The 22,034-nt window shown below is 34.4% G+C and overlaps 1 protein-coding gene across 2 annotated transcripts in view; it reads left to right on the forward strand.

Moving 5' to 3' along the window:
• The first annotated feature begins 4,038 nt into the window (after window positions 1-4,038).
• Window positions 4,039-22,034, forward strand: part of RBMS1 (RNA binding motif single stranded interacting protein 1) — a 271,729-nt gene continuing 253,733 nt past the window's right edge. The window contains exon 1 of one of the 2 annotated variants that reach the window (XM_044669838.1): window positions 4,039-4,396. In XM_044669838.1, the coding sequence (XP_044525773.1) occupies window positions 4,322-4,396 (75 nt within the window). In that variant the 5' untranslated portion in view covers window positions 4,039-4,321. The remainder of the gene's footprint in view (window positions 4,397-22,034) is intronic. The other variant, XM_044669837.1, reaches the window with a different exon arrangement.

Genomic DNA, 22,034 nt, shown 5'->3' on the forward strand with positions numbered 1-22,034 from the left:
ACTACACCACTGTTTTATATAGCAATAGGATAACATTTTCTGATTTGTTTTCAATGAACTCTTCTGGATAAATTATTATCTTGTTCCTTCAGGATATAGCAGCTTATGGGGGGCTGATACACATGAAGCAATATGCATTGACTCAACTCTATTCTAGATTTTAACCAATAGCTTATATATATATATGTTTATGTGTCATGTGTACATGTATATATATACATGTAAACATGTTTATACATATATTATTATGTGTATATGTGTGTATATATACGTGTAACATGATTAACCTATAGGTTAATCACATTCTTTACTACTAGTATTACAAATAAAATGTATTATTATAAAAAATTTCATTAGTCATTTTGATTCATTTCAGGAATCTTCAGGTTTTTATCACTTCTAAGATGAGAACGTATTTTATCCTCTAAGCAATGAGGAGGCATGGTGAGTTTTTGAATGGTGAAACAAAATGTTTGAAGGAGTGCTTTAACAAGATTAATATAATTTCAGTATGCAGTATAGACTGAAAGAGCCAAAACTGGAAGGGAACTCTGTTTGGAAGTTATTTCATAATCTGTGCGAAGCAATAAGGAACATCACACAATATGGACAGTTCTTAATTACACTTTTTGTCTCTCTATGTAAAAAAAACCACCCATTTTAAAAAACAAATAAAATTCAAAAAATGTAATGAGCTCTTAAAATATTTTCTATTTATTTGGCTTCTTTCTTATGAAAGATATTTTGTTCAAAAATCAAAGATTTAGAAACAGAAGAATTTTGATGGCCATATAGTTCAACTCTAATTTTACAGATAAGGAAATTGAGGGCTAGGGAGGTTAAGGGATTTGTCCAAGGTCACATTTTAGTATGTAGCAGAGCCAGAATTTGTAGCCAGGTTCCAAAACCAACATCCTTTCCACTGCACCAAACTACTGACCTACCACTAGTAAGTCATAAGCTTTGAATTATTTTTCCAGTAATTGTGATGCATTTGGTCTAAAACATTCAATTTTAAGTACACACACACACACACACACACACACTCCTTGCACCCAAAGGCATGGCACATATTTGCAAGGCAGTTAGCCAGAGGTTTGCAAAATCAATAAATGCAGATAGCCTATATTTTGAAGGAACTCAAGATTGAAACAGAGATTGAAATTGCTAAAATATAGTCTCCTTTTTCTAAGTCACCATTTTTCAAAGTTCAACTAGTGGATTATATGTCCTCTAATCATAAGAAAGTCGTCAAAAGAAGACTAGGGTATTATACAGATCTGTGAGTATTACTTCCTTACTGGGAAAGCTGGTATAGATAATAACAAAGGACCTAATCTCTAAACTAACAAAAAATAATTCACTGACAAAATAGTTTCTGCAAGAGGAAACCATATCTAACCAATTTGTTAGAGTTCTCTGATGAAGTAAATAAGTACACAGATAAAAGGGAAACTGTGGATTCCATCTAGTTAGACTTTCAAAAAGCTTTTAACAAGGTTAACCATGGTGGAGAATGAGGGGAATGGATGGCATTTTTTGTTATTAATAAACAACTTGCTTAAAGATAAGAGGAAAACAGCAAAAGTATGACAGCATATTTGGTAGCATTTTAAGAGTTATAAAGAAGTTTTGTTAAAATAATTCTAAAAGATAATAGGCTGATGCCATTCTCATTTTACAGATGAGTACATTAAAAACAAAAGTAGCTAGGTGGTCCAATATATAAAACCCAAGGTTTGGAGTCAGGAAGATCTGTGTTCAGATCTGACCACAAACATGGACAAGCCACTTAAATTTTATTTACCATAGTTCCTCATCTGTAAACTGGGAACACACTGGAAAGGAAATGGCAACCCACTCCAGTATCTTTGCCAAGAAAACTCCATAGAAAAAAGTTCATGGGGACATGTAGAGTTAAACATGACTGAACAACAATAAAAAAAAAAAATTAAAGCCTAAAGAAGTGACTTTACCCATGGAACTTGTTGTCGGAAATGTAAAGAAGGACTTAAAAATATTCTTATAAGTCTTTTGGTGCAGGTAGTGCATAATTAAAATCACTATGTTTGCTGATGATATGCATATTTCTTCAATGGAAATCACCAAAATTCACAGTGACTACCAGCAGAAGAACTCTTGAGTCTAAAATAATGGGCAAAAAAAAGTGACAAGTGAGTTTTGATGTGGTTAAATACAAGGCAATATCTTTAAGAATAAAACACTGCAAATTTTATGTATGTATGTATATGTATGTATACACACATATCACCACTGTTTTATATAAACACAGAATAATATTTCCTGTTTTGTTTTCAATAACATCTTCTGGAAAGATTCTGCTCTTCTCTTGGTTCTTTTAGATACACCAATATAATGAGCTGATCTTCCTGGAATGAGATGTGTGTGTGTATGTGTGTGTGTGGGTGTATATATTGTGCCATTATGTTGCAATGGGCATAATTTGACTCCCTCATATCCATATCCATAAGCTATACTATCACAATGTTCAAATGTAAAACCATATTTTTCCTTGTCATTAGAATGACACAATTTACACTGGTAATCGCTCAACATTTTGATTACATGTTTCACATAAGCACATAAAGTTCACCATTGCCCATTAAATTTGACTTAACTTAGATTTAGTTGTGATCTACCAAAATGACCAACGCCCTCCTTTAAAAGCAAGTGATTTTTTTCTTTATATTTTATTAGATTTAAATATATACCACCCTATAGTGCCTTCTCCCTAAAATATTCCAATTTGCATAAATTGGTACACTTTTATTTAGGGAAAGATTATGAAAGTCTTCTTTCAGCATACAGCTTCAGGGACCAATTAATTCCATTAAATTACATACCAAACTGAGCCATTGCAGGTCCAGGGCTGTCTGGAGCTGTGACAATTAGAGGGGGTTAGCAGGGAGGAGGAGAGACAGAGAAGGAGATTGATTTTATATGGCACTAGAAAACATTGCAAAAGCATGTCAGAGAGTATCTTTCAAAATCGTCTTAAAATATTCTAGATTAAGGGAGTTTCCCTTCTCATGAGTGGGAGTTGACAGACTGTCTGCCAGCATCAGAAAGATGCGGAGAAAAATTGGTGTCTGTATTGTGTCCTCTAATAACACTTTTCACTGTATGTCATCTTATGGAGGATCAAGAAGGGGGAGAGAGAGAGTGAGAGTGAGAGTGAGAGTGAGAGAGAGAGAGAGAGAGAGAGAGAGAGAGAGAGAGAGAGAGAGAGAGAGAGACTGTGTTTCAGCTTTGCCTTCTTGTGAAGTAGAAATCATTGCATCTCACTTACAGCTGGGAAAACTGAAGGACACTAACCCTCCCAAGGTCATCCTGTGATCACTGGATTTAGCAAATCAGTGGCAAGGCCTAGAATAAAAGGAACCCAGGGACATGGACTTCTAACTCCTAATCTTAAGCACTAAACATTTCCTCTCGCTGCTAAAAAAAATTTTTTTAATCACTGGAGGGGAAAAAAAAAGTATAAGAAAAATCTGTTTCTCTTAAAGGACAAAATAAAACTAATGAAAGCATTATGGGTGCCTATCCTACAATTCATAATCTATGCCCATTAAATGAGGGGAGAATCTCCTTTCTGACACAAAGAAACCTTTTTTAGCCCGGAGCTTCTAGATTCATTCTCCTTTCCCTTCCCCACCCCCCACTCCCCCTTTGAAGGTAAGGACTGATTAAAAATTAAGAAAAAAATAAAAATAAAAATAAAGCCCACACCTCAAGCCCATTTCGGGCTTGGACAGTGACTAAGTCCCGCCCCTTACCCTTCCCCCACGCGCCTGCACTCACCAGTCCTACTCCCCCACTCCCCCCCCCCCCCCCAGATGCTGCCTGGCACCGAGCGCAGCTGCCGCCGCCGCCGCCGCCGCCGCAGCCCCAGCAGCAGCCCCAGCAGCAGCCGCAGCAGCAGCCTCAGCAGCAGCCGCAGCACTTTACACTTTTATCGATCGCTTTTCCAGTCCTGCTCCAGTGCAGTCCGCCTGGAGTGGAAAGTGGCCAGCGCTCCTTGCTCTGGTCTCGAAGCAATCCGAGAAGGCTTGGGAAGAAACTCCTTGGGAGAGTCCGGTCCCAGGTGTCCTCTGATTTCTGCAGTGTTTTCTCTCTTTTGCTTGGGTGGGGAAGGAAGACGAAGAGGAGGTTTGGTCTGGGATTAGAAGGAAGTGGAGCAGAGGCAGCGGTGGCGGCAGCAGCAGCAGCAGCGCCAGGAAGGGAGAGAGACAGGAGAGACCTAGACTTGGAAAACCCAAAGTGTCCCCGACCCTGCACCGCAGGATACATTTCCAGCTTCATGGGCAAAGTGTGGAAACAACAGATGTACCCCCAGTACACCACCTACTACTACCCCCAGTATCTCCAGGCGAAGGTAAATGAGAAAGGGATGGGGAGTTGGGGCGGATGCCTAGGGCAGGGTGTGGATAGGGTCTTGGTTCCGAGGGGAGCGGGTAGTTTCCAGGGGATCTGGTGTCTTAGGGTGGGGTGGGGGGAGGGGGAGAAGGAGGAGGCTCGGAGCGCACTGCGCGCTCTACTGTTCTACTGTTGTAGTTGACTGGATGTTGCTAACTATAGCCCAGGCTGGGAGTGAGCGCTTAGGGCTTCTCAGGGAAGAGAGTGTTAGGATCGGGTTTCTGAAAGCAATCGGGAAAGGGAGAGACCAGACAGGAAAGAGCCGGTAGCCCCTTCCTTCCTTTGAGGAGGGGAGGGGTTGCAAGAACGGCTGGGGGCTTCCTCCGTAATGAGATAGGTGGGCCTTTGCTGCTCAGGACCTTATCCTCGTTTTGGTTTCTTCCACCACCCCCACTCTTCTAGGCTTTCACCCATGGAAAACGAGCTTTTCTCCTCCTGAGTCATGCGCCACCCCCCCCCCCCCCCGAACTGCCCCCTTCCTAGTTCTTCACCGGCAGATCTGTTTAGAAATGTGCCTTTCTCTTTTCTACCTCCTCTCTTACTTTCGCACCCTCCCCCTCACCTCTGATCTTTGTGTGGTTATGGCACATCACCTGGTTACTGATTTCTACTTTTATGTTCGAGTTTAGGGTAGAGAGGCGGCCAAAGTTCATTCAACACTCAGTGATGCCCCCCTCACGTGTGGCCGGTAACTTTTGCAAAGGAAGGGGTGAAAGACACATTTCCATCTAGGGAAATAATTTAGCCAATCATAATTTTTATGACTACATTTTTTACCAGCCTTCTTTGTGGAAAGTAAAAAAATTTTCTATGTTTGTTTGAAGTAGTCTTTGACAGGAGATACCTGCTGATGCTCTTTAGCTATAACAATTTCATTTTCTAGGAACCATGGGTAATTTTGTTCTTTGGCTTATCTCGGTTTTAATTTTTTGTCAGAAGCTGAACTCTCTCAGCTCATTTAAAATAATTGTATTTGATCCAAAATTAATACTGGCCTTAGATCTTTATCAGCATCCTTGTTCAAAAGGTCAAATGCAAAGGGGAGGGTGTCTTGAGCATCCCTCTTCACAGTTCAGAATAGGATAGATATGAATCAGGTATGTGTATAATGTGTGAACTTTAATTTGGAGGATGTATTTAGGTTCTGGCCAATGAAAAAACATACTTCTGGTCCATAAAAGAAGAGACTTCCCTAGCCAGTTTGATAAGCTTCCTTTCTTTGTAGGTGTGGTCCATAGTAACAAGGAATCATAGCACATAGCAAATCTGGTCATGTCAAACTACAACTGTCAAAACTGAAGAAATAGAGAATTACTTGCTACTCTCCCCCACCCGCACCGCCCCAAAAAAAAGTCCATTTTAGCCCTGGTAGCCAGAAAGCGTCAAAATGGCAGCAGTTTTAGTTTCCTTCATTAATTTTCCCTCAGATTTACACTAATATGTTTTTCAGTGATTTGAGATGCCAATTTGAATGATAGAAGCATTGTAAATATGAGTTGTTTAAAGAAATATTGTGAACTAATCAATGCACTGCCTTTTAGATATCATATATGTTTAATGCACCTGTTTAAATTATGCAGCATAAGGTGCCTGCAGGACAGTCTTTTGTACTATTCCACACTTAATTGTATGAATAATAAATAAATACACTCAGGTGAAGAAAGGAGGGGAAACACTTTTCTAGAGGAACATTTACCTTAGTGATTTTTATGTACCATTAGTAAGTTGGAAACCAAGTACATAACATTTAATATAGCTAATGCAATGCCACTTGGCTTTTTTGCCCTGTAAATAATTGAAGAGGGAGGCAAACTGTAAGAGCCTGCTCTGGTAATTAGGGTTGGATCCACAGAAAGCTTTAAGGGCCATTTTCTGAAAGTGTGCTTCCTGCATAAAGCATTTAATATTGATTTGTGTTACAGTAAATGACATTTTCAAAACATATCTTGCTGTTTCTGCTAAGAAGCCTGAAATCCCATTACTCTGAATCTCTTTGTTTTAGCAGAATAGCACACATGCCCACTTGACCTATATATAATGTGGGTATTAAAATTTGGGAACTTAAATCCAAATTTTCTATTATAATAGCAACCTAATTGTACTTATGGGCAGGAGCCCTCTCAAAAAAAATTTTGTACAAGGACTAGAGACAAATTTAGATAATCGAAGTCTGGATGACATAAGCAAATTTGGCTCCAAACATCTGGCAAGAAGAGAGAAAAGAAATAGTATTATTTAAAAATCTTATTTTGGCCTGTAATTAACTTAAAAACAAAATAGTACCTAATCTAAAAGTTAACATTTAATTAAGGGGTCTGTGATCCATGCACAATCACAATCACATCTGTGTTTTTTCACATTTTCAACATAGGGTTGAAAACATCATTCTGTTTAAAGTACAATGACATGTTTGCACATCAGAGCTGTTTTAAAACTGCTGTTTTTGAAACTATATTTTAAAAAAACAATAGAATGGCTGTTAATAAGTTATGTTTAACTTAAACTTGTGCTTACAGGATGGATGTGATTTTACTGAAATGGAAAGGGATAAGCTGTTTGGGTTTAAAAGAATAGGAATCCTAAAGGTCAATGTAGCACCTGAGAAGTTTCAATATAATAAAAGTTATTTAACTGTGTTAATTTACTTATTTGATTTCAGTTAATAATTCAAATATATTTTTCTTTAGGTTTATTTTATACCCTTTACACAAAACATTGAAATTATATTAAATGTCCATTACTCAAGAATAATATGACAATAGTAGTTTAAAGTCATCTTACCACATTAGTAAGTTCCATATGCCCACAAGAGAGAGTAAATCAGTAACATAAAAGCTCTCTTAAACATGAAATATATTTGTGCGTGTGGAGAATTTTAGGTATGCTCAAGAGGTTCCTTGTGAGTTTATGTGGGGATGGAGTCAAAGTGCCAAAAGGGAAGCATTTCCCAGAAATTTTGAAATTATTTAAAGATATGATGTAATGGTTATATTTTTATGTAATAGTTATATCTTTTAAGAGATGGGATAGAATTTCTTTGGAAGTTTGAAATTATTCAAGGATATTGTGAAATGTTCTTATTACCCTTGGGAAAAAGTAACAAATTTCAAGTAACTTGATTTCACATGACTGTTTGCTATGTGGTATTCCTCAGTAAATATACTCATATCACATCAGGTTCTATCACATAGCATTAGTTCTGAGAGCTAGGCTTCAAGTACCTTCTTCAATGTCTGCTAATCCTAAAGATTTTTCTCACTTTTAAAATATGGCTTATATAAAATGGCAATAATTTTATCTCCAGGTTTCCATAGTAATATAATGATTTTTTCATTTTTCATATATTTTATTGAATTATGATACAGCATTCTCAAAAAACACATTTTCACCTGATGGCTATATCTATAGCTGTTTTTAAAATCTCTTCAACCCTATAGCCTTATTTAAAACATAAGGTGCTCAGAAGACATTTTGAAAATATTTTGTGCATATCTAAACATCAGCATATGTATAAATATACATATGCACATCTATACATATATTGTACATATACAATGTCTGCTGTATATATGTGCAAATATGTATAGTATTTTTAGATGAAGCCAAAGATGTTCAATTTTTTACTGTTTCTTAAAACAGGAGTAACCACACACATATACATTTCATCCTTGGATTCAATTCTTTATGCTAAAAAAGAAATGAGGAAAATCAGAAAGGTGTTCAAACCATTATAATATGTGGCAGCCAAACTCAAAGTAAACACATTCTTTATTCCCATTAATAGGATTATATTTTACTGTTGTGATGCTCTTAAGACTGAACTATATCATGATGAAAAAAATTAATGCTAATCAACACTGATACATATTGCAGGAATATACATCATTTTCATATAAAATGTTCCGTATGGCAAAGTGAGTTCTCTCTGAACCTAAGTTCAGAAATCGAACAATAGTAAATGACTGTTAGTTGTGATAAATAGAAATCACATTAATAAAGGGTAATAGGGTAAAACAATTTTTCTAAAGTCAATTTGCATATCTGAGATAAAAGCTTTGCAGTAATATTTTATAATATTCCTTGGCCTTAACTTACCATTAGTCAAATGAACATTATGTAAAATGAGAAATTAAGCATTTCTCTAGGAATTAGGAGTAATAGGTTTAATGCATAAAAAGACTCAAATTAATAGTATAGACAAATGGTGGAATAAAATATATTTTTAGGAAAAATACAACTATATTTTAAGAAGCAGGCCATTGTATAATGGTGAAGTTTGTACTAAAATGTATCTGATAGAATTGAATAAAATTAAACAAGAAAAAATAATGAGAATTTTATAATGATGAATTTTTTTCATAAAAGCAATGAGAGATTGTGATCACCTTGAAGAAATGAAGGGGACTGAAGACAATGGACAGTTTTTAGTAAAGTTACATTTTAATACTGCATTGTAATACATTAGTAATATCTCATATCTAGAACTATTCAAATATCGTTTAGCTAATGTAATTCCTAAGCAAAAGCAAAGAGAGAGGTGAGAGGAAGTATGAAAGGAAATGTCATTTTGCACTAGAAGTTGTTTTTTTAAAACTAATGTAACTACATGTTTTTGCCTTGCTATTGGCTTTAAGTTTAAATACAATGACTGAATAACATCAGGCAATAATGTGCAATTACATGCAGAAATGTTTTAAAAAATCAAAGCATCTAGTCACTGATGTACGGATCTGACTTTGGATAATGTGTAAGAATCTATTGTAACTTGTAAGTTACAATTTATTTAATGAACTGCTTTAGAACTTTGTTATTCCAGATAAAGTAATCTTTTTTTTTTTTTTTGCTGAAGCCAGAGGTGTTCATCTTCTTTACTTCTTAAAACAAGAGTAACCAGAGGGAATTTTTGTTTTCTTTATAACTTCATAATCGCTAAAATTATCCAAATGTCAAGAATGAAAAAACCAAAATGTTTGTGTTAAAGGAAAAGTTGAATTGGTTAACCTTTTAAATTAGTTTTTTAAATAAACCCGAAGAGTCTCTTATGTCATTGTTATATTATCTTATTTGAGGTTCTTAGCAAATTTCCTCTCACTATCACTGACTATAGGTCCTAACATTCTTTTTGCAGGCCTTTCTTCAGGCATCTGGGTGGGTTCTCTTTTTTGAGAAGGGTAGGACAAAACAAATGTTTATTAACCATCTACTATGAACTAATCCAGCATACAGTAGATAGAAATATTTTTTAGTACAAAAATTTAGTCTCAAGACCTTAGGGATGTCTGATGTCAAAGTTCTAAAGGTAAAAGGAAAATGAAATCCTTGTACTATGTGGTTTGATGTCATAAGGAAAACATATTAGGGACCCTAAGGAAGTTTGATATGAAAGGATTAGTAAATACTTCAATTATGGTAAGCAAAAGTACCCTCGAACAATATTTTTGAGGATGATATATAACAGAAAAATATCTTACATTACTATTACGAGCATAAGGAATTGGTGACCCATTCTTTGTGTCAAAAAGCTCTAACATGAAACCTTTTGTTTTCTTATTGTGTGAACTTCATGGATTGCTTTACATGTTATTGATATTTGTTGTAGAAATTTTTAAAGGAGGCAACGTTAAGTAAGGAGTTGAAATCGAGGAGGCTTGTTATCTAATTCAGCAGTTGTCTATGACTGGTACATGACCTTGAAGGTATCTCTTGAACTGTTTGTGAAATGGTAGAAAACCTATAAGTATTCCATAATGATGTTGTGTGAATAAAAGAGAATTTGAACTTTTTAAATAAAAGATACAATATGGAAGTATTTTAGATAAAGGTACAATATAGAAGTATTTTTCAAAGTACATTCTAGCACTAATTAATACTGAAAGTTATATTTTTAACTTTCAAAACACTTAAGAAATATGATGACCAATTTAACAATTCATATAATATTGAATCAAAGTTAAATAATTTTTCAAAGTAAATTTCAAGGTGTTATTTTCCTATAAAATAAATTTAAATGTTCTTTAGTTTAATTGTATATCATTTAAGATGATTAACATTAAAAGAAAAATAATTTAACTGGGTAGTCTATCAAATAATAGGTAAATTATACTGTTGTTATTGGTGGTGCAGATAGAAGGTAATATTCAGTGAGAAGATTAAAGTTAATGTGATTTAGACATTGTAAAATGTTATCCTCAGACCAAACACAGTGAGAATGCATGGATGAAGAATTGCTAGAAGATGCACACCTCTCAGTTCACTAGGATGCAGAGAAAAAGTTACAAGAATTGCTTTAGTAAACTGATCAGACTTTGGTTGCATTCTAATTACTTTTAGTTAATCCAGTATAGTCTCCTTAAAATAATCACGTAAATATTGTTGAGGTAAATGAAAAAAAATGAGAAAGAATTGTACCAAGAAAGAAGGGGAAGAGGTAAAGAAGAGATGTTTTGAAAAGGAGGCTACAAAGTTCTTCAGTAATAAGATAAATAGAAATGAATCACGTGTTTCTGTTTCCATTAGTTTTGAAGTAATTCTTGAACTAAAACTTACATTGCTTTAATGAAGGGTAGGTTCCAAAACAAAGATGAAGACTTACTATCTAAGAGAGTTAAGAATCTGCTAACAAAAATAGATCTTTTGGGATGCCCATCAATTGGGCAATGGCTGAACAAATTATGGTATTTGAATATGATGGAAAACTATTGTGCTGTAAGAAATGATGAAAGAGAAAGTTTCAGAAAAAAACCTGTTAATACCTGTATGAACTGATGCTCAGTGAAGTGAGTCGAATCAGAGCTATTTAGAATGACAATAATATTATAAAAAGAATCAACTGAATGACTGAATAACTAATTTATACAATGACCAGTAAATTCCAAAAGACTCATGATGAAACATACTACCCACCTCCAGAAGGAGAACTGATAGATCGTGAGTGCAGATTGAACTATATTTTCTATTATTTTGTTCCTTTTCTTCTTCTTCTTCTTTTTTTTGGGGGGGCAGGGGGAATGTGTCTAATGCCAAAATTTGTTTTGCCATGGTCTTTATATTTTCTTTCTTTTTCAATGGATAGGAGAGGAAGGGTGAGGAGGGAGATAATTTGTAATTGAAAATAAATAAAATTGAATTAAAATACCTTCTGCCTAGCTCATAGTAGGTATTTAATAAATGCTTTTGACTTTTTTATTGTATATAAGTGATAAAAATTGGTGAATCAACAGTATTTCTGAGTGACTACCCACTGTGTGCAAATCTCTATACTGGTTACTGTGAAGTGATACAGAAGTAAAAGAACTGATCCCTGCCCTCAAAGACAATATAATCAATTTGAGAGGAAAGAATGGGTGTATGAGAAATAACTAGAGTGTTTTGAGAAATAACCTATACAGGAAGGCCTAATAGAAACCACTCTGCACGTATAGAGATAATACCAAAATTTAAATGAGATTAACAAAAACAGTAGTTTTTTTAAAGTTCTTAAGAACAGGCATACTAGGAATAATAGGAATAATACTGATACCAGGAATAATAGAAATAGAAAGAAGTTTTGATTCTGGTAGCTGACAAAAAATTGAGTATGTCAGATATAATTATTTTACAAGCTTTCTTTTTTTTTCTTTAGTAAAGGTCATTTGATGCAGCTATGAAAATTGAACACTTATAATGCCAAAATTCACCGTTTTTCTCTTATTATATGAGCTATAGAAATTTTTCATGCTTAATAATTACCATATTTTATATTATTCATTTTCTAGTTTCTTGCTTTCTTGTTTCTTGTGTTGTTAAACTGACTAAGGTCATGAGTCTATGAAGATATACCCCTTAAAATATTATATTAAAGGTTGTTCAGAATTGTTACTTTTAATTGTTTGTGAAACCTTTTGAAATAGCTGTTTATTCCTCTTCAGCTCATTAGCTCTGTTTATGGGAGAGAAAGAGAAAGCTAAAAGGAGGGAGAAAAGCTTTGGTTCTTGTTACATTGCTAATTTGATAATTGCTTTTCAGTAATATCTGTACATAAGCTAATGTATTTAATGTCTGTTTGGTAAGAATTATTGCTCTCTAACAGGAGCTGCTAGATTTTGTTATTCCTAGTATTTCATAAACGTTGTAGTTACTCTCACTTTTTAATCTAGTGATAGATTTCTAAAATCTTGGTAAGATCACCCTTTACCATCTTTTGGAGGTGGAAAGAAACACTTCAGAAAGATTTAGGTGGCCAAAGTATGGGGCATTGTATCTCTTCTCTGCTTCCCTTGCTCAGTCAAGCAGGACTGTTGAAGTCCTGTTTTATTTACCTGTTGTAGGTAAATAGTGATTTCCTGCAACAAAATCAGGCCATTTATTGTATGTCATTGGTAATTTTCTCACTAGAATTAAGGAACAGAAAAGTTCCATAGGTCTAGAGAGACAAATGATCCTATTTCAAACCAAGTCAAATAGGTGTTTTATTTTTTATCTGAAAAATATGATATGCAGAAAGAAGAGTAGGAAATATGAGAATTTTAACCTGTAAAGGATACAAACCCCTTAATTTACAAATAAGTAAATAGAATGTCCATATACCTTAGCTGACTCGCTCAAATACAAAGTTGCAGAATTGGGGTATATCTTGGGCATCATAATTCTCATACAACTTTCTTTCCAGGATATACAGAATAGAGATACAGTGATTTTAAAGCAAATATCATTCAAGGCTTGAATTAGCAAGATCCTCCCAAGACCTAAAAAGAGAGGAAAAAAATGATTGGAAGGATGGAATTTCAAATGAAAACTTCACATTATTCCCTTAACTTCTCAAAATTACAGCATGCTATTTTCCATTTTGGGAACTGAAAAAATAATGGCATATTTGGGAATTCAAATTGTGCATGTGTTAATATTGATGCTGTCCTATCATTCTACCCCTTGCACATGTGGGTGAGCACACACACATGCAAAGGGACATCATAATTAAAGATGTTTATATTCTTAAATCTCAGCTAAATATTTGGTCATGATGACTAGAAAATTTGATTATAAATTTGTAACCTTATCAATGATATCTTTGTCTTCTCAGTAACAATTGTAATTCATAACAGAAAAGCCTTTGACACATGTGGATAATTTAGAAAAAAAGTAATTGGTATTTTTTCCCATCTCATTAACATGAACTTCCCAAAGGCTAATATGCCTTTCTATCACTTTCATTGTCTTAACAATGGAACCAGGTTCTCAATCTCAGCTATTCTTTGTGCTTAGTTTCATGGTACTGATAGCTTGAAATAATAGTGTTAACCAAAGAAACAACAAAAAGGGATTTGTTAGCTACCAGAGAATAATTCTAGATCCCGGCAGCTGATACTTTCTTAGTGACATGGAACTAAATCCACAACTCTGCCTGGCTGAATATTTTAGAACCAGTTGGTTTAAAACCTTTCACCACATCTTAGTGCAAAAAAAGAATATTATAATTAAACCATCAGTTTTTCACTTGAAAATCTGTCACACTGTTGAGGGGTTAATCAAATTTTCCTTTGTTTAGAATTTTCCTTTTATCTCAGCAAAAATTTGAATTGGAAGTGTTACTAAAACTTAACAATGTATAACTTTGTTTTTAAAAATGAAAGTGGGCAGCTGGGTGGCACAGTGGATAGAGAGCCAAGTCTGGAGATGGAAGGTTCTGGATTCAGATCCGGCCTCAAACATTTTCAAGCTATGTAACCTTGGGCAAGACACTTAGCCTAGCCCTTACCACTCTTCTGTCTTAGAACCAATACACAGAATTGATTCTAAGATGGAAGGTAAGGATTTAAATTTTAAAAAGATACTAAGTACACTTGCCTGCATACATAAAAAGCTGCATGTAATTAACATAATAGTACTTTCATGAAAATGACATATTTCTACTAATATTAAAATTGAAATATGTCATAATTGTGGAATCAAACATTTATTTAAATTTTCTTTTCTTTGTCCATCTCTAGGTTCAGAATTTTAAAAAAACTTATGTACCATTTCTTTTCTTTTTTTTTTTTTTTAGGCAATGGGGGTCAAGTGACTTGCCCAGGGTCACATACCTGGGAAGTGTCTGAGGCCAGATTTGAACCTAGGACCTCCTGTCTCTAGGCCTGGCTCTCAATCCACTGAGCTACCCAGCTTGCCCCCCATTTCTTACTATTTTAATAAACTATTTTGACTGCTATTTTAAGAAGCAAAGAAGATATGATTATTTTATTTATAAGATAATTACAAAATTACAATTCTTCACAATTTCTGAGTCAAATTTTGATAACAGAGAGTGTACATTTGATTGGGAAGGGCCAGAGATTAAAAAAAGAAAAACCACAAGAGTATATGGCAAAAGTAGACTGATAGAATTTGAAAATAATTGTGGATGTGTGTGATCTCTTTTATACTTCTTTGCCTTCATCACAAAATTCAAATTCATGTTCCAGCAGTACAGGATGTTCTTTGGTGCACATCCTTTGAGCCTTGAAAATTTGATTTGAATGTGCAGTCTGATGATTGTATGTTCAGATAATGACATTGTGGTAGATATCTATGTGTCTGGGCCCTAATGTACCTCTGCTTTCTAGGGCTGCACAATAACACATTTCTTTTTTTTTTCTTATCTTTGGCTACTTTGATTTGAATCTTGTTGAATATTTCAGACATGGTGTATTTCTTCCCCAAAATACCATCATTTCTCTCACCCTTGACAAAGCTAGGGAAATTTCAATTTAATGCCTATGTTTACCTGAATGTAGGGAGAACATTTGAACATTTAAAAGCAATACTTTGGGAAGTGTAAAGCTATGGTTCTCTTAGTGTTAATTCAGTCCCGTTATATGGAAACAAGAATTCAATTCAACAGATATTATGTTAACTTTTTAGATGAAACCGTATATGTTGGTGGACTGGGATACAAAATAGTAGCTGAATTTCTTACCTCATTTTAAATTCTTTGTGGGTTAGAGATCCGGGGGAGGGCTGTTGCTATTTTGAATCATAAACTTCCTAAAAATAGTAAATAAGACCTTCATAAGGGGTAAAAGTTATTACAGATATTTGTTCACTATAAGAATCCTTTTGAAATAGGATTGAGGCATTTATGTATTATTAAATCAATGATCAGATTCAATTTAGTCAGGGATAAGTGCTGCTGTTTTCTCATATGGACTTTGGCTTCTTCAACGTTTTCCAAAGGTGTCCTGAAGAGCCTTAGATGCTCTTGCTTTTGCTCTTTTCCTTCCTTCCTTCCTTCCTTCCTTCCTTCCTTCCTCCCCCTTTCTCTCAGGTTCTGTATCCACCTTCCATAACCTCAATATTTTATCTTTTTTTGTTTCCATATCATTGACCTCTTAGTAACACCCATTCACATATTTAGTATTCTCGACAAAAGAGATCTCTACTCTAGAATAAATCCATTATGACAATAAAAAAATAGTTCTTACTACAGGTACCTATAACATTTGAAAAACCTGTTTTGTCATATATATGAAGATATTGGGAGGGGGATATATTTTGACTATAGATTTTCCTGCTTAATTTTTATCATCAAAGCAGTTGACAAAATGTGATGAATGGACAGCTGTGTATGCCCTCTATGAGAGAAAATACAAATGTAAGAAAAATCTGTTTTACAAAATAAATTAGATGGTTCTTGTTCACATTGTAAAAGGATCCTTTGCTTTTTTAAAAAAGAATAATTCACCAATAAATATGCATTCCAGGCACACTTAAATGATTTACAGATCATTGACATTCGCTAAATATTTGACAGAAAGTTTAATTTAAAGTTAAACCAGCAGGAACCATTACTTATCAGAAATTAATTGGACATGAAGATAAGTCATCTCTGAAATGATAATATAAGCCAAGTGGAAAATGATTATATTTATTAAAATTTTACTTACTACTACTTTCCATAAACACATGCATTGCATAAAGTATGAATGCCTGAACTTATCTTACTGCCTTTATAACTTTGTAATAGTTCTTCTGGCTTCCTTTAAGACTCAGTTGAAATCTCACCCTTTGCAGGCCAGTCCCAGTCCCTCATCACTCCATCCCCCAAGATTACTGTTCATTTACTCCAAATATATCTTACAGGCATATATTGTTTCCTCCCATTAGACTATGAGGCCCTTGAATGCAGGCATTGTTTTTGTCTTTCTTCATATCCTCAGTGCTTAGCACAATGTTAGGCACTTTGTAGATGCTTAATACTTGCTTGTTGATTGGATTGATTAGTTCTTTTTCCCATCTGTAATGCTAATTTTGAGATAACTATTAGTAGTCAACAAATGGAAATCACTGGCTGGCTAGCCAATGAGAGGTATGGTCAAAAATTGAGATAAGATTTGATTCAGTAGATCATTTAGGATGTCCAAATTGGTAGGAGGTAGTTTAAAAGCTAGGAGCTACATTCAGAGTTCTTTCTCTCTCTCTCTCTCTCTCTCTCTCTCTCTCTCTCTCTCTCTCTCTCTCTCTCTCTCTCTCATAGCAAAGGCAAAGTTAATGATTAGAAATGTAACAATTTATCATAATAAAATACAGTTGCTCTATTTCTTGACCTATAAAATTAATGCTTCTCCTAAACTAAAAGTGTTCATTTTTCTCAATTCCTTTTATCAAAATATGAGAAAACTTTATGAAAAATATTTAGTTCACATCCCAGATATTAAAGACTGCTGAGATTTTGTGGGACAGATGTATCAAAATAGGAATGTAACTATGTGTATACTCAACTTACTGCACTTTTAGTATGTGGAAAACTTGAATTAGCAAAGTTTTTGGTTTTGTTCTTATTGTTCATTTATCAATTGTCTGATTAATCTTTGCTACTACAAATTATATAAACTGATAAAATTTATGCTTAATGTTAGATATGTCAGGCCAAAGAAATGCAACAAATATTTGGTTTTTTAAAATAAATTTATTTAGTTAGTTAATTTAGAATATTTTTCCATGGTTACATGATTCATGTTCTTTCCTTCCCCTCTCCCATCCCCCATCCCAGAGTCAATGAGCAATTCCACTGGGTTCTACATGTATCATTATTCAAAATCTATTTCCATATTATCACTATTTGTAATAGAGTGATCATTTAAAGTCAGCATCCCCAATCATATCCCCATTGAACCATGTGATCAATCATTTGTTTTTCTTCTGTGTTTCTACTTCCACAGTTCTTTCTCTGGATGTGGATAGTGTTCTTTCTCATAAGTCCCTCAGAATTGTCCTGGGTCATTGCATTGCTGTTGGCAGAAAAGTCCATTATCTTTGATTGTGCCACAGTGTTTCCATCTCTGTGAACAATGTTCTGGTTCTGCTCCTTTTGCTCTGCATCAATTCCTGGAGGTTGTTCCAGTTCATGTGGAATTCCTCCAATTCTTTATTCCTTTTAGAACAATAGTATTCCATCACCAACAGATACCTCAATTTGTTCAGTCATTCCCCAATCAAAGGGTATCCCCTCATTTTCCAATTTTTTACTCCCACAAAGAGTGCAGCTATAAATATGTTTGTACAAGTATTTTCCCCTATGATCTCTATGGGATATAAACCCAGCAGTGCTATTGCTAGATCAAAGGGCAGGCAGTCTTTTTTTTTTAAACCCTTACCTTCCTTCTGTCTTTGAGTCAATACTGTGTATTGGCTCCAAGGCAGAAGAGTGGTAAGGGTAGGCAATGGGGGTCAAGTGACTTGCCCAGGATCACACAGCTGGGAAGTATCTGAGGCCAGATTTGAACCTAGGACCTCCAGTCTCTAGGCCTGGCTCTCAATACACTGAGCTACCCAGCTGCCCCTGAAGGCAGTCTTTTAAAGCCCTTTGGCATAATTCCAAATTGCCTTCCAGAATGGTTGGATCAATTCACAACTCTAACAGCAATGCATTAGTGCCCCAATTTTGCCACATTCCCTCCAACATTTATTACCTTCCTTTGCTGTCATGTTAGCTAATCTGCTAGGTGTGAGGTGGTACCTCAGAGTTGTTCTGATTAATGCAACAATTATTTGGAAAGAGGAAGGAAAAAATAGAAGGAGATATATATATATATATACACACACATACATATATATATACATACACATATATAAAATTCAATTTCTTATGATAAATAGATAAGTGATGCCTCTCAGTTAAATTCATTGGAAAAATTAACTTTGCCTTAAGTATACAGGCAGTTAGTGTAAAAACAAATTATTTGCCCAAATTACATAGTGATTCCCTCATTTCTCTGCTTTGTTAATAGAAAGCAATTTGCAATGTTTGTGGTCAAAGCTAAAATAGTTCCTCAAAGAATGTACATTTCTTAACAGTCAATACTGTTTTGTTTTTGCTACATTCTCAGCTCCTGGTGCAGTGCCTTATACAATAGTAGACATTTTATAAGTGTTTGGTGAATTGAATTAGGCTATTTATCATTATTACAATAGATATACTTCCTTAAACTGTACAAATAATGAAAATGAGTACATCCTATTAAATATGGCCACAAAGTAACTGTGTAGTCAAGAATGAAAAATTTCAATTATGGGGGGCAGCTAGATGACTCAGTGGATTGAGAGCCAGGGACAAGAGGTCTTGGATTCAAATGTGGCCTCAGATACTTCCTAGCTGTGTGACCCTGGGCAAGTCACTTAACCCCCATTGCCTAGCCCTTACCTCTCTTTTGCCTGGGGACCAATACACAATATTGATTCTAAGACAGAAGGTAAAGTTTTAAAAAATAGATCAATTATACCTGTAGAAAATGTTTCCTCTTATGTCTAGTCTAGTCTTTATTATTGGGTCTTCTGGAGAAAATCTCTCAATCAACATATCCCAGTTTTGAAAGGGAAAAAAAAACCTCCCTCCTTGCATTATTCCACATCAGCATAATCTTTCACATGTCACTATTTCAGGCATCAGTAAATAAAAGTTACTTTGGGATTTGTACTGTAATAACTCAGATCAATTGATAAATATTTACAGAAGTGTCTTCTATGAACAAGACACTTATTGTTGGCCCTTATATTATTTGGAGGCAAGCAGTCCCTCTATTAATAGTGATCAGCCTCCCCAGAGAAGAATTTGCCAGGATAGGAATATCTCAATTCTCATAACATCTGTATTCTTGTAAGAATGTGGATAAATCCAATTTTCTATAATCAGATGTTTCAAAGCAGGACTATAAAATAATAAGAATTTTCTCTCTGACATTATCAGAGAGCTAGAAATGCTTTGACCTCTCCTTCCTTTTCCCCTCTTATCCAGGAAGCCAAGCTTATACAAATTTGAAACTTACTGAGTCAAAGAATATAGTAGGAAAGGTAAAGAACTCAGAATTGGGAGATCAGAATTTCTATCCTTGTTCTAGCATTTCATAGCTATAGGACAACCAGCAAGCCATTCCTAGCCCTGAACTTCCTCAGATAGGAATATTTTTATCAGTAAGGATAGTAACATTTCTACTCCCTACCTCAAAGAGTTGTAAGGAATATGCTCTGGAGGCATGAACATTCTATATAAGTGTGTACTATTATTCCTTTCTTAAAGGCTTTGCTTGCACAAAGCATGTGTCAGGTCATTTGTTGATATACTGCAACTAGCATGCATAGTACATGTACCAGTGTAGCATAGGAGTGAACATAATAGTACAACAGAACAACAAAATGTCTCACAGTATGGGAAGATGCAGGTGAGTGGTGAGATCTAAAATCCCAAGAGAGCAAGATTCTTTGCATGTCATACACAAAATATCTGTTGATCTAGAATCAGCACTCTCTTTTTTAAGTCTTCTTAACACCAATATGCTCTCTAGACCCTTTTTAGAGCCAAATTTGTCTTTTTGGCTTTTGTTGTTGTTCATTCATTTTCAGTCATATCCAGCTCTTCATGATTCCATTTAGGGTTTTCTTGACAAAGATACTGTACAGGTTTGCCATTTCCTTCTCCAGCTACTTTTTCAGATGAGAAAACTGAAGCAACAGGGTGAAGAAACTGGCTCAAGTCACAGAGCTAGTGTCTGAGGCCAGACTTGAACTTGGGGAGATGAGTTTTCTTGATCCCAACACTCTATCCACTGTAATTTCTTTTTTCTTGTATTGGTGTTGGCACCTTCTTCTAAATGACTTGGAACCATTGAACATAATTCTGGATCATTCTCTATGTACCTTGGTAGTTGGGTACTTACAATGAAATAGCATTCCAAAAATGTGGAAGAAAATATTTGTAACATTTAAAAAAGATTTTGTAGGAGTGTGTGTTTTAAATTTAGAAAATATGAAAAGTGCTTTAAATAGAACATTTAGGTCATGATGTTACAGGAGTCATATATTCACCAACTGCCATTTTGTGATATCAAATCAAATGAGTTCACTGCATATTAAATCTACCATAGCCCATGTAAAGTTAAGTTTATTTACTATATACTATTCTTTTTCTTTTCTTCTATATCCATAGCTAGTTAGGATGAATCTAGTTCAACACCCTCATTTTACTGATGAAAAGAGAGAAACTCCTAACTGTTAAATAATTTGTCCAGAGTCAGACAGGCTGTAAGTTCCAGTCTGGTTATAACACACATTCAGTCACTACAAGTTCAGCACTCTTTCTGTTGTACTTCAATGCATCTTTTTTCTTTTTTTATATTGCATCAATATATCTGATTGCCATTCTCTAGTTATTGTGGGGAAAGAACTGTCAGCTTTTTTTCAAGATCTTTTCTTTGTATGTATCTAAACTTCACTCAACATATAATCAATTTAATTTTTATGTTCCCAAAATAACTTTTACTTTACAACTTTCCCTGACTTTGTTATATTATAAAAATGAATGAATATTAATTTTATATTCAGTCTTAAAATATTGAAATGTTGAAAATAATTTTATAATAAAACATAATCCTGTCATGCAACTTATAGTTTTGTGAATTTGAAAAATATGATGTAATATTATACAAGTATATATTACAAATGATTACAAACTATGATGAAAAACCTTCTTGTGGTGACAAACTATGGTGAAAAGGCTTTTTGTGGTGGACACAAAGATAGAAATAAAAGGAACGATATCTGAGATAAAACTTGAAGTTTGCATAAGTTCTTTACATTTTTTTTCTCTGTTAGGAATACATAAATGTACTTTAATGGCCAAACCTTAAGGGGGAAAATGTTCTCATTGATTGATAGTACCTTAATAGTACTATCTGGGAATTTGGGAACTGGTGGAGGAAAGACATAGATCTTTAGCCTCTGACAATTAAAAGTAAAGCATAAACTATAGCCATATCCTTACTGTATGATCCCATTTATAAACACTCAGAAGATAGATTAATGTGTTAAGATTGGTCAGACCAGTTAACCTTGTAGAGTATTTCAATTAAAATATGAACCATAAATCAATCATTTTGTACAGTTGACCCTATATTGTTTCATTTTTGCTTTCGGAAACAGGAAATTGGAGCTGAAGAGAGAAAATTCAGGTTGTAAAAGAAAAAATACTATGACTTTACGGACAATAAAACTGAGAATATGTTTAAAAGCATTTAATTTTTAATTGGTGCTTTTGAAACATTACATGTTTTAGTAGATTCAGAATATTGCCAAGAAAATATTAACACACAAAT

The sequence above is a fragment of the Gracilinanus agilis genome, chromosome 3 (genome assembly GCF_016433145.1).
Source record: "Gracilinanus agilis isolate LMUSP501 chromosome 3, AgileGrace, whole genome shotgun sequence".
Lineage (NCBI taxonomy): Eukaryota > Metazoa > Chordata > Mammalia > Didelphimorphia > Didelphidae > Gracilinanus > Gracilinanus agilis.